The 18167-nt window shown below is 43.0% G+C and overlaps 1 protein-coding gene across 1 annotated transcript; it reads right to left on the bottom strand.

The window, feature by feature from the left end:
- Positions 1-638: 638 nt before the first annotated feature.
- On the bottom strand, positions 639-16958 carry LOC306825806 (protein NLRC3-like; the record flags this gene model as incomplete). Its single annotated transcript, XM_079346763.1, has 6 exons — positions 639-966; positions 1558-1731; positions 8869-9042; positions 10846-11019; positions 13442-15569; positions 16934-16958. The coding sequence occupies 6 exons, from the start codon at positions 16956-16958 to the stop codon at positions 777-779; spliced, it is 2865 nt and encodes a 954-aa protein (XP_079202889.1). The 3' UTR covers positions 639-776.
- Positions 16959-18167: the final 1209 nt, after the last annotated feature.

Genomic DNA, 18167 nt, shown 5'->3' with positions numbered 1-18167 from the left:
TCTGGAAGGGCAAAACAGTTTTTGACCGCGAAAGCAGTGGAAAGCACGGTTACCTATGGGGATGTTTGATCGGTGAAATATGGAAATGGTGAAATGAAGCTTAGCGAAAGTTCAGTAAGGAAGTCTTTAAGTGATCCACAATCAGGTTTCTCAGTCACTCTTTTCACGCTATCTCATTTCCGCTGTCATTTTCGAGCTGTCAGTTTGGGCCGTCTGTGGGTTAATCAGCTGTTCTGTCACCGGACCTCATCTAACCAATGGCGCAGCGATCCTCCTTCGTTTTCGGCCTATCATCGTTCAGCTCTCCTTTTAAACATGATCCTTTTTCTTCCCTAGTTCTTTCAAGCTGGCTTCGTGCGCCCCTCCACCTCCCCATCACCGCCATCTTCAGGAGCAGAGTCAACTCCCATCAATTCTTCTCCACCTCGGTCTCATCAAATCATCAGTCCTCCACCACCAGGGTCTGGACTCCATGGGGGGGATCTATCCTAATGACGAGCAGGACTTCATCACTAAATCGCATCTTCCACCCCATAGAGTCCAAGCGCCAAAACATTCTGTCAAATCTCCTTCTGTCAATCACTTTTTCACTGTAATAAATTCATTCTTAATATCACTTGTCTCTCCTGATTGAACTAAATGGATGAAAATAAATCAATGGCATGATTAACAACAAAGAAACAAGTGGACTTTCATTCATGAAACAAGGTAACAACAGCGCGTCAATTAGTAACCCAGGTGCAACGCCTCAGTGGCTTAAAGCATCGGCTTAGCCTCTACACCTTTACATACATCAGAGTCTCCAGTCTGTAGTCTGGATCCTTCTGAAGGTCCCTCAGCAGCTTCACTCCTGAATCCTGCAGATAGTTGTTGTTCAGGTCCAGATGTCTGAGATGGGAGGGGTTGGACTTCAGAGCTGAGGCCAGAGAAGAACAGCTGATCTCTGACAAACTGCATCTCCACAAACTGAATAAAGAATAAAAGAAGAGAATAAAAAGAATGATGAATGAGATGATAAGAACATAACTAGGTCCAATCAGTGAGTGTGTCCCTAAAATAAGTAGAGAGACTTTGTCATTGTGTTATTGTGGATCATTCAAATGTCAGCTTTCTACAGACATCATCCAAACATTCATCCAGCTGTTCATGTCAATAAAGACACCAACATGTTACTGATCTCAGTCAAGATTACACACCCACTACTCTACTGAGCTACACACACCTGGGACTGTCTGTGTGTGTGTGTGTCTGTGTGTGTGTGTGTGTGTGTGTGTGTGTTATAATCACATACATGTTAGTTCAGATAATCTTGTGTCTTCAGTTTTGAACATTTAATAAAAATCAGAAACTTTCACTTTAAAAACTTTAAGAACTCAATTTAAAGTATTTTGTTAAAAATCAGATTTGTTGATGATGCAGATTCAAACAAGAAAATCAACATGAACAGCATTCAATCTAAAACTTCATGGAGGTCAGAAACATGTGAACATGAAAATGTTTCAGCTGATAATCAAACACATGAGATGTAAAACACAAACAGAGAAGAAGTGAACTGACCTCAGAGTCTCCAGTCTACAGTTTGGACTCTGCAGAAAATCACTCAGCAGCTTCACTCCTGAATCCTGCAGATTGTTCCAGCTCAGGTCCAGCTGTCTGAGATGGGAGGGGTTGGACTTCAGAGCTGAGGCCAGAGAAGAACAGCTGATCTCTGACAAACTGCACCAGCTCAATCTGAATAAAGAATAAAAGAAGAGAATAAAAAGAATGATGAATGAGATGATAAGAACATAACTAGGTCCAATCAGTGAGTGTGTCCCTAAAATAAGTAGAGAGACTTTGTCATTGTGTTATTGTGGATCATTCAAATGTCAGTTTTCTACAGACATCATCCAACCCTAACCCTAACCCACTACTCTACTGAGCTACACACACCTGGGACTGTCTGTGTGTGTGTGTGTGTGTGTGTGTGTGTGTGTGTGTGTGTGTGTGTGTGTGTGTGTACTTCATAATCAAATATATGTCAGTTCAGATAATCTCGTGTCTTCAGTTTTGAACATTTAATGGAGCTCAGCGTGAGTTCAGACAGGAAGACTGGTGTAATTCTTTCATTCATTCATGCGCCTCTCATTCACAATACAGTCTGCTTCAAGAATAACAACAAAGTGATTGAGAGAATTGCAACCTACAAATACCTGGGTTTCTTCCTCCAAGAAAATCTCTCTTTCAAACGTCACATTGAGTGTCTTACTAAGAAACTACAAATGAAAATGGGTTTCTTGTATAGAAATAAATGTTTTTCTTTTGGTGCCAGGAAGAGAATGTTCAAGCGGTTCTTTTACCTGTTATTGACTATGGTGATGGTCTCTCTCAGATTTGCAATTTTGCAGTAATTCTCCTGTTAATTTCGGGCTTGTTCGTACGGAACAGCCTCGCCTTAACATCCTACACCAGACAGGAACTTTTGGATATTGGAATACATCTCCCTGACGATCCAACCAACAATCTTCGACTCATCCCCGAGATCGCCAAAACACCCGAGGCTACGCACTCTACCGGGCCGGGCGGAAGTGCTCGCAGGCGGCGTCGAGACCGTAAACAAAGGCGGGGGAAGCGCGGAGGTATAAGGGCTAAGCTAAAGCTAACACCGCACCGTCTCCCGTTACCCAGCATTTTCCTCGCTAATGTGCAGTCTTTGATGAACAAGATGGACGAGTTACGACTTCGCATCATGCACAGCAAGAGACTTATGGACTGTAATGTCATGATCTTCACAGAAACATGGCTAAACAATGGAGTACCGGACGATGCTATCAAGCTCGCCGGTTGCCACACACTCCGGGCAGACAGAACAACAGAGGACTCCGGTAAGACCAGAGGAAGAGGACTGTGCATTTATATCAACAAAACTTGGTGTACAGACTCTGTCATTATTGGAAGACACTGCTCAGTTAACATTGAGTTTCTGATGGTTAAATGTAGACCCTTCTATCAGCCAAGGGAGCTCAGCTCCACTATTGTAACTGCAGCCTACATCCCCCCGATGCAGATGCAAAAGCTGCTATGAAGGAACTTTACACAGCCATTAGTAAACAACAGACTGCTCACCCGGAGGCTGCATTTATAGTTGCAGGTGATTTTAATCACTCAAACTTAAAGACAGTGCTCCCTAAATTTCACCAGCATGTTTCCTGCAATACAAAAGGAAACAAAACTCTGGATCATGTTTACACCAACATTGCAGGAGCCTACACCACAGCCCCCCTCCCCCACCTGGGACAGTCAGACCACCTTTCTTTGTTCCTCATCCCCAAGTACTCCCCACTCATCCAACGTGTGAAGCCATCAGTGACAACAATTAAAGTGTGGCCAGCGGGGACAGACTCTGTACTTCAGGACAAGTTCCATCACACAGACTGGAGTATGTTTGCCTCCCAGGCCACCTCGGGCTCTCACACAAACATTGACACCTACACTTCTTCTGTGCTGGATTATATCAACACCACCATCGACAGTGTGACAACATGGAAGCAGATCACCACGTACCCAAATCAGAAGCCATGGATGAACAAGGAGGTGCGTCTCCTGCTGAAGGCCTGCAACACCGCCTTTAGATCAGGGGATGCAATGGCCTACAGCGTGTCCAGGGCAAACCTGAGGAGGGGCATCATCAAGGCCAAGCACTGCTACAAGCTGAAGGTAGAGGAACACTTCTCCAACTCCGACCCCAGACGCATGTTGTAGGGCATCCAGGCCATCAGTGACTATAAGCCCAGCAACTCCACCCCGATGACCACAGATGTCTCCTTCCTGAACGAGCTAAATCACTTTTATGCCCGTTTCGATAGAGACAACAAGGAGACGGAGACGACGACCAGACCTCCTGCAGACAATCAGCCCCTCTCACTCACCACCACAGACGTCCACGCTGCACTGAGCCGGATCAACGTCCGAAAGGCTGCTGGTCCAGACGGCACCCCTGGGCGCGTGCTTAGAGCATGTGCGGAGCAGCTCACTGGGGTTTTTACGGACATCTTCAACCTGTCCCTCGCCCAAGCAGCTGTGCCAGCATGCTTCAAAGCCACCTCCATTGTCCCAGTGCCGAAACACTCCAGCCCGACAGGCCTGAATGACTACCGCCCTGTAGCACTCACACCCATCATTATGAAGTGCTTTGAGCGACTGGTCCTAGCATACCTGAAAATCTGCCTCCCACCCACACTGGACCCATACCAGTTTGCCTACCGCAGCAATAGGAGTACAGAGGATGCAGTCTCCACTGCGCTGCACTCTATGCTCACACATCTGGACAATAACGACACATGCGCACGAATGCTGTTTGTTGATTTCAGCTCAGCATTCAACACTGTCATCCCCTCCAAGTTGAACACTAAACTTGGAGACCTGGGCTTCAACACCTCCCTCCGTCACTGGATAATGGACTTTCTGACCAACAGACCCCAGTATGTTAGGTCAGGACACACCTGCTCCTCCACCATCACACTCAACACAGGCGTACCACAGGGCTGTGTGCTGAGCCCATTCCTCTACTCCCTCTTCACCCACGACTGCAGACCTGTACATGGATCCAACACCATCATCAAGTTTGCGGACAATACAGCGGTGATTGGCCTCATCAGCAACAACGATGACACAGCCTACAGGGAGGAGGTACAGCATCTGGCCACCTGGTGCGCTGACAACAACCTGCTTCTCAACACCAGCAAGACGAAGGAGCTCATCGTGGACTTCAGGAGAGAAAAGGGAGGCACGCACAACCCCATTCACATCAACGGGATGGCTGTTGAACGTGTCTCCAGCTTCAAGTTCCTGGGGACCCACATCACAGAGGACCTATCCTGGTCCACTAACACCTCCAGTCTGGTGAAGAAGGCTCATCAACGCCTCTTTTTCCTGAGGACACTGAAGAGACACCACCTGTCTTCAGCTGTACTGAGGAACTTCTACCGCTGTGTGATTGAGAGCATCCTAACCAGCAGTGTCACAGTCTGGTACGGAAACTGCTCTGTCACGGACCGTAAGGCGCTACAGCGGGAGGTTAAAACAGCCCAGCGCATCACAAGGTGTCCACTTCCTGCCATCGAGGATGTCCAGAGGAAACGCTGTCTGCGGCGAGCTCACGGCATCCTTAAAGACTCCTCCCACCCTGCCCACAGACTGTTTACCCTCCTGCCCTCCGGTAGGCGCCTCAGAAGCCTCCGGACCAGAACCAGCAGACTGAGGAACAGCTTTTTCCCCAGAGCTGTCTCCCTACTGAACTCTACCCCCCGAACTCTGAACTCTGTCTCTCTTTCAAACTCCCCCCCCCCCCCCCCCCCCCTGCATATCACCTCACATCCATCATCCCCCCACCACTCCTCCTGGTCACACACACATTATTGTATTTTAGTATGTCCAAATCACCACTGTAAGTTATTGATCTGTATAATATGTACATATTCTGTATATTATCTGTACACCAGCATATTCATTTTCTCTGCACCTTAATCTGTATATTTAATCCTCTGTATACTCTTATATTTATAGCATTTATTTATATTTATAGCATCCCAAGAATCCATCCAGCCATATATACCTAATAATTCGCTTTTTCTTTAACCACATCTGTAAATGTTGTAATCACTGTACATAGAACGAACTCTTGCATTCTCTGCTTATTTGCACTTCTGGTGAGATGCCAAACCTCATTTTATTACACTATACTTGTATATATGTAATGACAATAAAGTTGAATCTCATCTCATCTCATATTTTAGATATGCATGCAAATTCATCATCTTTGAAAATGCTAGATTCTGTATATCACGCAGCATTACGATTTGTTTCAAGCACTGGTTTCCAAACTCATGCTATGGAGAATGTTACTCCATGTGTACTATATGTACAAAGGTCTCATAGAATCTGTCATATAAAATGTGAAATGTCTTAGAATACTACATGCACAGCCTATCGGCTTTGTTTTCCATCATTTCGCTCCCTTTATTCTGTTTCTCACACTCTGTACATGTGGGAAGAGTCACCCAGGCTCTTTCTCACCAGGAGATCTCCTTCTCAGCCTTGGGAGATGCTAAATAGTCATGTAGTGTCTCCTCTCACACTGGGGGATAGATGGTGCCCTGCCAGGTGGGCAGTGGCTCTATGTGGCGTGATGGGGAAGTGCTCTGTGTATGTTGTTCTCACTATATTGTAATTCAACGGGGTGTGGCTATCCAGCTATTAGGACTTGTGCTCACGGCTACCGGTTTCTGGCCTCTCCACCCATACCAACCAGCAGCTCACAATCGACCTGCATCACATTGATAAAAGTTGGAGTATAAACAGTAGGCCACGCTCCCGTCAAGGCACATCATTTGGCGCCTAGATGAAGCACCTTCAACAGACCGATGGACTAGCACAGGAATATGTAATCCTGAAGGAAATCGGAGATGACTAACTTACTATTTAAGCGTAAGGTCTTCCAGCCCCTTCATACTAGTCATGGTCATGTGACCTCATTCAGCAGGTCGCATTACAATCGTGTCTCTTTAACATTAAATTCCAGCCGACGTGTCTGCACTTAAAGTCAATGCTAAACCTTTCATCATATTTCAATGGGCATCACTAGGTTTTGGGGGGAACTTCACTTTGCATAGGCATGGCAGACTACAATCCATTTACATGATCAGTTAATCGTAATACAAATCGGATGAGTCGGTGGGTCTGCTGCACATTATGCAAACTGTCGAGTCGAACGGACGGAAGCAGACGGAAGGAATGAATCGTCACAGCGCGAGTGCACCCGAGGTATTAAGAGAGATGCACACAGACAGCTGGGGAGCAGAGGCAGAGCGACAGGTTAATATGCTGAAACTACAGAGAAAAATACAACCACAAAATGATCTGTGCAAAGTTGATCATCTCCGACAAACCAAAGAGATAGCCGGTAAGTGTTCCTGTTTTGCTGGCATGGAAACATCTGCAGTGGTGCTGGTTCAGGCAGGCGCTGATATTATTAAGTTTGTTTGATCAGTCATTTATAGCGCGTCTCTTTATTTTTAAAGACGGCTTGTTTATGCTTTATTGTGGTATTTATTTCATTGAAAAAGTGCTGTTTATAAACTGTTGCTGAGGCACGCGGGGTAAATGACAGACTTAATTAATTGATTGATTGATTGATGATGACGTTAATAAAGCAGTTTGATTTACTTTGCACGTGTGATTAAAAACATTAATACAACATTTATTTCCAAACATGTTTTAAAAAGCGGAATAATAAAATGAGTTTAAAATTCAAAACATTTGTTAAAATTCAGGATTAAAATGTTTAAAATACAGAAAAGTATGTTTAAAAAGTAGAACATTAAAATGTGTTTAAACATGTTAAAATTAGTCTTGCATGTGTTTCATTTAAAATGTTGAAGTTGTGTTGATTTAATGTCACGTTAACATTTTAGTATTTTCTTTTGTTTCTAAGGTTTTTCACCTAAACCAAACCTTAATTGAAGTAGCCGAAGGCTAAACTGATAAACTGAACAAAACTTCAAAATAAAGGACTTGAAAAGGAAAAGTTTGAGTGGAGTCCAGTCCTTTGGGTCGAGGATCATTCCCTTTCAAGTTGGGAAGCACGAGGACAAACTTGACACAATTCTATCCTCAGTCAAATCCATCTCGGCTTCAGTATGGACCACATATTAGTAACCTGTCATTGATTCCAGGTAAACACTTTGTGATGAACTCGACTGTTCTGTCACAAATCGGTCAGGACTATTCAATTGTACACGGCCATCTTAATCATTCAGTCACAATGACAACGAGATTCTCAGTCATCATGGCGGCAGGGCTGTCATCCATTGCTATAATTCATGTCTAACACAATGCTAATCATCGACCTTAAAACTAAAAATCTGGATCCTGGTCTTGGATTCCTTCAGACCTGCCTGGACCTGCAAACTTCGTATCAGAAGGTACTTGTGTGCCAAGGATGCTACTAGTAAGGCTAACATGTTTTTTTCTGCAGCATCTCAACCAGGTCATCACAGGTTCCTGAGCATCAAGATCCGACTCCTACTTTAATGCATCTTGTATTTCTTTATTTCTACATCATTAGTGATTACTAATGTATTCACAATCATTACTTTATGACTTTATCTTTCTACAGCTATTACTTCCACGCATGTTGCCATGGTAGCGCTTAGACAATAATTTCAGAGCTATGCTGCCTCGCTCATGAAGCTCTGGTTAGCTGGCTCTCACTGGCTGGTCGAATCACATTTCACCAAGGTCAACTAGACTGATCATCTGGTGTAGTGTAAGATCAATCACTAGCCATAGATAAGTCAGGTTCATGACAATTCAGGTAATTCCTTTTAGAATAGTCACTGCCACATCGGCAGTCAATCCAGGTGTCCTTTTCTCTTCAACAACTCGGATGACGCTCTTTCCCTGATTTCCAGTCCTGTATTCGTCCAGAAATCAGCTGGTTTGTTGAGCCAAAGATGACTAAATCCCAATCTAATGGTAAGAAAAAACATACAACTGGTGGTGGTGAATTTCATGGTGTTCTAAAAAGGTTAAGACTTAAATTTCCTTCTAAATCTTGGGCTCATTATTTCATTGCTCCAGTTGTGTCACAGTCAGGCTGGCCACGTGTGGGGAGAATACATTCAACACGCCGGGCCAGATGGCTATTATGTCAGACCATTTTGTTAAAAATCTGATTTGTTGATGATGCAGATTCAAACAAGAAAATCAACATGAACAGCATTCAATCTAAAACTTCATGGAGGTCAGAAACATGTGAACATGAAAATGTTTCAGCTGATAATCAAACACATGAGATGTAAAACACAAACAGAGAAGAAGTGAACTGACCTCAGAGTCTTCAGTCTACAGTTTGGACTCTGCAGAAAATCACTCAGCAGCTTCACTCCTGAATCCTGCAGATAGTTGGAGCTCAGGTCCAGCTCTCTGAGATGGGAGGGGTTGGACTTCAGAGCTGAGGCCAGAGAAGAACAGCTGATCTCTGACAAACTGCATCTCCACAATCTGAATAAAGAATAAAAGAAGAGAATAAAAAGAATGATGAATGAGATGATAAGAACATAACTAGGTCCAATCAGTGAGTGTGTCCCTAAAATAAGTAGAGAGACTTTGTCATTGTTATTGTGGATCATTCAAATGTCAGCTTTCTACAGACATCATCCAAACATTCATCCAGCTGTTCATGTCAATAAAGACACCAACATGTTACTGATCTCAGTCAAGATTACACACCCACTACTCTACTGAGCTACACACACCTGGGACTGTCTGTGTGTGTGTGTGTGTGTGTGTGTGTGTGTGTGTCTGTGTGTGTAAAATCAAACATGTTCTATAAAATATCTATAATTTAAATGTATTCATAATGAAACTGACTGTTTAGTAACAAATCTTTAAAAAGGTAACATGGTCATGTGTCATTCTTGTTGAGGGTCAGACGCTTCACTTCCTGTTTTCTACTTGAATTGTTTTAGCATCATCATGTGAAGTCTACGTCTATATGGATGAAGGAAAATCTCCTTTATGAACAGAGCAAGTCTGTCTCTTTATCAGCTTCATGGTTCCACCCTTAAACTCTTTTAAGAGACAATTCTTTCATTCAGCTGTGATGTTGTTCAATCCTTACAGAATCCTTTAATGGGTGGTCTGAACCATCATGCCCTGTATGGAATAAGCCCTTATTAACAGCTGCTGCTAGAACACTGACAAACTGAACATGGAAACTTCCAGGGTAGGCTTAGACTACCCTTTAAACCACCTGGGACACATCATAAAGGATGAGGCCTTTCACTGACTTCAGACTGAGGGAGAGAACTTCAGGGAGGAGATTGGTCCACTGCCTCCTCTGACAGCTTATCCTGCATCAAACACCAATGAGAGAGGGACTTGGGCTTATCCCTGACCACTGTGGGAGGCTGCTTTTAAAACACTACAGCCTTATCTAAATGTGTAACATATACAATTCCTAGAATTAAAATGACACATATGACCTTTATCACACCAAGCAGATTTAAGAACATGTAAAACTCCCTCTCACATGTGTGCTGTCATGGCTGTGGTGAGACAGGAACACTGATCCATCTGTTGTGATCTTCTGTGAGGAGTTCTTCAGGTGATCTTAAGACTGTCTTTTATTCTGAAAGTCCAAATAGCATTCTGTCTGATAGTCTGCCTTCTTGGCACCAGAGTATAAACATACAGTAAGTAATGGTGATGATGTGCTGATAATGACAATCATTCATGTGACTGTGTTGGGTAGCGTCACGTGGGGCGCTGCGCCGGCAAAGAAGCGCTGTGTCTTCATGTTGTCAGAAGATAAGTGGACAAATCCATGCGCAGAACTTTTGATCCGTTCACATTGGCCAGGGGAGGATAAATACATTTCCAGGGAAACTAAACCGTTTCCAGGACATTTGACATTTTTTCTCATTTTACATGTTTTCCATGACTGGAAAATGCATTGATCATTTTCCAGGTTTTCCAGGACAAGTGGGAACCCTGATTCCAGGTTTTACAGCTGCAGCTGTCAGAAGAAATGTACCGTCACATCTTCATCTTTCTTTAATATATGATCAGTATCTCTCTCTTGTTCTCAGTGATTTCCCCCTCAGGTTTCATTTTCTCACTTCATCTTGTGTTCATCCTTTTCTGATGACAGAGAGACGTTTGTTGTTTTTGATGACAGCGCTGTCTGACTGACAGACATCATCTCATGTTTGTACTTTATGTTTTAAATCCTCGACTGACTCTCTTAAAGTTTAGCTTCTCATCATATTAATGTGAAGAGAGAAATGAAACCTGTAGTCTTACTTCAGAGTCTCCAGTCTACAGTTTGGACTCTTCAGTCCAGCAGACAGCAGCTTCACTCCTGAATCCTGCAGCTCGTTGAAGTTCAGGTTCAGCTCCCTCAGATGGGAGGGGTTGGACTTCAGAGCTGAGGCTACGACTTCACAGTGAGTCTCTGATAGTCCACAGTTATTAAACCTGTTGTAAAACAAATGGTAGATAATGTTATTTAAAGGAACGTCTTCATATTTTCATCCAATTTTAATTTTGTTAACAAACATTTCCATCACTTGTAAACGTGTTTCTCTGATGTCATGATTTAGTTCTGATTTCCTGTTTTTAGTTCCCTGTGTGTTTTCTGATTTATATTATAGTTCTAGTTTTCACTGTTTCCTGTCTTACTTTGGTGTTTCCTGTTTAATTTTGTAATATCTTGTTGAGGTTGTGTTTTCAGTGTCAGGGTTTTATTTGTACTTGTGCTCAAGTGTTCTGGTCTTGTGTTTCTTGTGTTTCCTGCCTTGTTGATGACCCTGATTAGTCTTACCTGTGTCTGATTGTCCAATGTCTATTTAGTCTCTGGGTGCGTTCAGATTGTCCCTCCTATCTACTTTCACTATCCACCTTTCCTTAACCCATCACAGGGTGAAGGAAAGGTGTTAGGAGACTTCATAAAGGACTTAGGAAAGGTGTTAGGAGACTTCATAAAGGACCTAAGGAAAGGTGTTAGGAGACTTCATAAAGGACTTAGGAAAGGTGTTAGGAGACTTCATATAGGACTTAGGAAAGGTGTTAGGAAACTTCATAAAGGAAATAGGAAAGGTGTGAGGAGACTTCATATAGGACTTAGGAAAGGTGTTAGGAGACTTCATAAAGGACTTAGGAAAGGTGTTAGGAGACTTCATATAGGACTTAGGAAAGGTGTTAGGAAACTTCATAAAGGACATAGGAAAGGTGTTAGGAGACTTCATAAAGGACTTAGGAAAGGTGTTAGGAGACTTCATAAAGGTCTTAGGAAAGGTGTTAGGAGACTTCATATAGGACTTAGGAAAGGTGTTAGGAAACTTCATATAGGACTAAGGAAAGGTGTTAGGAAACTTCATAAAGGACATAGGAAAGGTGTTAGGAGACTTCATAAAGGACTTAGGAAAGCTGTTAGGAGACTTCATAAAGGACTTAGGAAAGGTGTTAGGAGACTTCATAAAGGACTTAGGAAAGGTGCTAGGTGACTTCATAAAGGACCTAAGGAAAGGTGTTAGGTGACTTCATAAAGGACCTAAGGAAAGGTGTTAGGAGGCTTCATAAAGGACTTAGGAAAGGTGTTAGGAGAATTCATAAAGGACTTAGGAAAGGTGTTAGGAGACTTCATAAAGGACTTAGGAAAAGGTGATGGCATTGTTTTGACAATCCGACCACACTTTGACTCTGTGATGTCATAATAATGTGACGGCGGCGGAGGTTAGAGACGTGAGTCTGCCGTGGTGGAACTACAGTTTACAGAAAATGGACTATGGAGGGATCTTATCATGGCCGCCACTTAACTGCTTCCAGGGTTAAAGGAAGAAATGTGAGTGTTAGAGGACAGGAGGGACAATCCGAACGCACCCCTTGTCTTTGTTACCCTCTGTGTCAAAATGAGACAAAATGAGAGCAAACAGAAAAAGTGACCAGATCACGTTTGTTCCCAACACATCGTGTTGCCCTTGTCTGTAAAGTATTGTAAATACTTTGTTTGTTTTCTTTTGTTTGTTCACTGACCGGGATTTTGGCACATTTTTTACATGGTTGTATATATTTTCTTTGGTGAATAAAAACCCACCAACAGAAGTTTTCCCGACTGAGCCATCATCTTTTCACTTTTAAAAACAAACCTGTGACAAGCTGCATCTGCTCATAAAGTCAGAGCAGAACAAGCAGCAGACCGGGGACTCAATTTATGTTATTTGTTGTCATAAATCACTCTGTTACTTTTATTTACCTCTAACCCCGCTGTCACATGCTCAACTTTATCAAAGCTCAACAGAGAAATAAATCTTGTTTTTGTAGCTTTTAGTAAATTCATTATTCTCAGATGGATTCTTGTTCGGGGTTTGTAAAGTTGTAATAAAGGGGCAGTTCAGAGGAGAGCGGCCAATAAAATCATCCATGACTTCAATCTGTGATCTGATCCAACACAAAATAATACCTGACTAACACAGTTCAATGTACTGAAATCTATTATTCTGGCTGTTTGACTTTTTGACCCACCTTCTGTCTGTAACGTGATGTAAGACATGACTGTTGGTAACTTCACTCATCATGTCACTGTTACTAATCAACCTCTCGTTAGCTGTGTTACTTTAAGTTCTTACTGTCAGCATAAAGTCAGGACAGACAAACTCATCAAACGTCCCTTTTCACGCACGCTAACACAACTCAGACTTTACTCTCGAGTCCATGAAGGAGGAAAACACAAATGTCCGAGCGCTTTGACTCAAGACAGAGACAAATATTCTTCATTTACTGAATATAGATGAACTCTGTTGTCACAAACAGAGAGATTATATATTATATATATATATGAAGAACTAAACAGCTGATTGTTACTTTATTTATACTCATATTTAATCACATCTGGACTTACTCTGCCTTCCTGCAGTTCCTCACAGCTAGAATCAGTCTCAGTCGTCCCTGGCCTGAAGTCTTGTACTTCCTCAGGTCCAGCTCATCCAGAACCTCCTCAGACATCTGCACCATGTAGGCCAGAGCAGAGCAGTGGATCACAGAGAGTTCCTTCCCTGATCTGTTCTTTGACTTCAGGAACTCTTGGATCTCCTGATGGACCGAGAGGTCCTTCATCTCCATCATACAGTGGAAGATGTTGATGCTTCTGTCAGGAGAGATATCTTCACTGTTCATCTTCTTCAGGTTGTTGATGACTGTCTGGATCATTTTTGGACTGTTGTCTGTCTGACCCAGCAGGCCTCCTAAGAGTCTCTGGTTTGACTCCAGAGAAAGACCATGAAGGAAGCGAACAAACAGGTCCATGTGACCGTTCTTACTTTTCAGGGATTTCTCCATGGCACCTCTCAGGAAGACTTCCAGAGACAAGTCATAGCTTTCAGGAGTTTTGAAAAGGTTCAAAATCTTCTTTAAAAAAGTATCCAGTAGTCCAGATGATTCCTTAAGGAACGCCTCCACTACACTTCTCTTCCTGTCGGTGAAACAGTGGAACATGTAGACTGCAGCCAGAAACTCCTGAACGCTCAGATGAACAAAGCAGTAGACTGATTTCTGAAACATCACACACTCTGTTTTGAAGATCTCAGTACAAACTCCTGAGTACACCGAGGCCTCTGTGACATCCAGACCACACCGCTCCAGGTCTTCTTGGTAGAACATGATGTTTCCGTCCTCCAGATGTTCAAACGCCAGCCTCCCCAGCTTCAGAAGAACTTCCCTGTCGGCCTCCGTCAGCTCATGTGGACTCATCTGATGATACTTGTTCTTCTTCCTCTTTGTCTGAACCAGCAGGAAGTGTGAGTACATGTCAGTCAGGGTCTTGGGCAGCTCTCCTCTCTGCTCTGTGCTCATCATGTGCTCCAGAACTGTGGCAGTGATCCAGCAGAAGACCGGGATCAGACACATGATGTGGAGGCTCCTGGATGTCTGGATGTGTGAGATGATTCTGCTGGACAGATCTTCATCACTGAACCTCCTCCTGAAGTACTCCTCCTTCTGGGCGTCAGTGAAGCCTCGTACTTCTGTTACCCTGTCGACACATGAAGGAGGGATCTGATTGGCTGCTGCAGGTCGAGAAGTGATCCAGATGAGAGCTGAGGGGAGCAGATTCCCCTTGATGAGGTTTGTGAACAGTGTGTTTAACGATGACTTCTGTGTGACATCAGACACAACCTCCCTGTTTGTGAAGTCCAATGACAGTCTGCTTTCATCCAGGCCGTCAAAGATGAACAGCAGTTTACAGCCAGAGAGCGTCTCTGCTGCCACCTTCTGTAATGTTGGATGGAAAACACGGAGCAGCTCAAGAAGACTGTAGCACTTATCTCTGACCAAGTTCAGCTCCCTGAATGAAAGCAGGATCAGCAGACTGACGTCTTGGTTCTCTGAGCCCTCGGCCCAGTCCAGAGTGAACTTCTGCACTGAGAAGGTTTTTCCAACACCAGCCACGCCGTTTGTCAGAACCACTCTGATGAGTTTCTGTTGGTCGGGTTGAGATTCTGTCTTTGGTTCCTGTTGGTCGGGTTGAGCTCCTGTCTTTGGTTCCTGTTGGTTGGGTTGAGCTCCTGTCTTTGGTTCCTGTTGGTCGGGTTGAGCTCCTGTCTTTGGTTCCTGTTGGTCGGGTTGACCTCTTGTCTTTGGTTCCTGTTGGTCTGATTGAGCTCCTGTCTTTGGTTCCTGTTGGTCGGGTTGAGCTTCTGTCTTTGGTTCCTGTTGGTCGGGTTGAGCTCCTGTCTTTGGTTCCTGTTGGTCAGGTAAGGCTTTAAAGAGGTCCTGGCACTTGATTGGAGTCTCATGGAGGGTCTTCTTTTTAGAGTCTGTCTCCATCTGTCTCACCTCATGTTGGGTGTTCACCTCTTCACTCTGCCCCTCTGTGATGAAGAGCTCAGGGTAGATCCTGTTGAGGAGGATTCTCCTTCCTGTTTCTTCACTTCCTTTCTTACTTCCTGTTTCGTCACTTCCTTCAGTCACATGTTCATATCTCGTCCTCAGACTGATCTTATATTCATCTAAAACCTCCTGCAGACCTCTATCTGCTGAAAGAGAAGAAACATATCCTGAGACTGGATTTATTAAACAAACTGACTGACACAAAAACCTCCCTGTGATAAATGTGTGCTGCTACAAGAGAAGAAGAACATATTAAATATAACCAGGCTAAATTATATTGATACATTTGACTATATTAATGTAAATATTAACAGCATTAACAAATGTAATAAATGATAAAGTCTTGTTTTCAGACTCAGTGACTTCAGTCTTACTGATTTCAGTGCTGGACTGACTGGATATCTGCAGTCCTTGTCTTATTACAGGTCTTTGTCCACACTGGGGACAGGAGGACTCTCCTGATGAAGTGGACTGGTCCCAGTATGAGGTGAGAGACTGTCTGCAGAACCAGTGTCCACAGCTGGTAGAAACTGGATCTCTCAGGACATCCTGACTCAAAGCACATCTGGACAGCAGCTCCTCCACAGAAACAGACCTCTTTGTTTTTCTGTAGAGATAAAAGATAAGATGAGATAAAAACCATTGATGGCGATTCAAACCTGGTTCTGCACAAAACCTGAAAATTAACATGTTTGAGTTTATTGATAATGCTGTTGAGTCTCTTGGGAAGTGTTACAATATTTTCTTGACTCAAGTCAGTGGTGTAAATAAAATCACTGTTTCACAAACATGCATCAAATGTCTATTAAATTATTCTATTGTTTCAACTGTAGGATAGTTGGGTACTTAACGATAATCACCCTAACCACTCCTGGTTTCACCATAGTCAATATGGTGAATAGTAATATTCACCATATTGACTAGGACACGTAATGCTAATCACTGCTCCTTTAAGTTGGTGAGCCAATTTACATTCCTGCATTGACTGTTTAACGACTGTACTCACACCTCTGGCACTACCTCAAACACCTCTGTACATGCACATGTAACTAGTTTCTAGAAGGTCAGCACTTTGTTTCTAAGGCTCTTTAACTGTTTACAGGTCTCTTTTAACCAACACATGTTTTTCTCTCCTCACAGGCTACACATTATGCTATATAAGTTTTAAGTCTAACTGCTAATGCTAACTGCACAGGTTTAACATATAATTATGTTTATTCTTAGTCACATAGGGGCTGCTATATCTTGTTTGGGGGATTTTGTATACAGAGGGGAGGGGGGACAGCAGGTGTGTATTGTAACTAATGTCTTGTGTCCTGCCTGTCTGTATACTGCTACTGGATGCCTTGAATTTCCCTCGGGATCAATAAAGTATCTATCTAGCTATCTATCTATCTATCTATCTATCTATCTATCTATCTATCTATCTATCTATCTAACTCTTGTTCTTAATAACAAGCACATTTCTGTAGTTTGACATTTTGGGGATTTAAAGAAGTTTTCTTACTTCTGATCTGAGGGTCCTGGTTCATTACTGAAGTCTGGAGGACGATATTTAGACCTGTCACTCTTCATAGAGAGACAGCTGGACAGAGGAGACTCTGCTTTGTCCTCCACTTTGTCTCCTACATCACTCATCTTCTGATCTCCAGTTTGCTCAGGACAATCAATGACGTTCATGGTACATCAACCTGAGGACAAGGAAGACATACAGGTAAGACACAAACAGGAAGGTTATGTTAAATAGAGATGGTCAAGCCTCCATATTTTAACACCTACTGTGGTCCTTTAATCAATGATTTAATAGTAGAGACAGATTCATAAATCAGGTAGAGAGAGAGAGAGAGCAGGAAATGACACCAACCACTTGGCTACTAGCGCCCCCTAATGTGAACCTTTATGTGACTCTGCCTCTCTTCCTGTCTGCCTTAGTACCTGATCAAACACATCACTGCACTTTGTTTTGATCTGAACCTGATTTGTCCTTCTGATCTGACTCCCTGCTTGGTATTTGACCCTGGTCTGCTTTTAGGGTTTAATATACATTTAGTTCAAACATTTATCCTTCCTGTGTGTCTGATAATATCGAGGTTTAGAATTTTAAACTTCAAACATTAAAGCAGTATTTTAATATTTAACAGCAGTTATGACCTTTGGACCAACAGTTTTATTTCTAGAAGGATATAAAACAAAGTCTGTGTTAGAACAAAATGTGTATAAGTTATCATGAAGTGTCACTGTGCAAGGCCATGGTCAACAAAGTGTCTCTCAGTGCTGAAAAAGTACATTCTGTACTTCTTCACTCAGGATGTTTTGTAAGAATTATCACCCACACGCAAGTGTGCGCAAGTGTGCGTCATCAACAGGGACGCCAGCTTCTGATAACGAAAGGATGCTGAAGATACCCAAGAACACAGCCACAGCTTATTTTCATATATGTTCTAATAACAAACATCATGTGCAGATATGAGTGATCCCGTCTGCTTTTCCCCCTCCCTTATTTCTCACTCATATCTTATGTAAATTAGGGCGTCTTTCTTCAATAAAAAGAAAGGACGAGCAGCAGGACAGCAGAGTGGGTTTGGAGACTGTAAACTCTTGCTGTCTCCGAAGCTGCTCTCCTTGCAAGTATTATAACCTGAATTCTGATGTCTGTCTGTTTGTTCTCAGAATCTATTTGCAGATGCAGCACAACCTAGACTAACATGGAGGTAAAGCTGCGGAGTGTCAGTTTTGGACCT

This window comes from Symphodus melops, assembly GCF_947650265.1.
Source record: "Symphodus melops genome assembly, chromosome: 6".
NCBI classification, from domain to species: Eukaryota; Metazoa; Chordata; class Actinopteri; order Labriformes; family Labridae; genus Symphodus; species Symphodus melops.
Note: the sequence above shows the minus strand (reverse complement) of the source record. Positions and strands in the feature narration are given on the sequence as shown.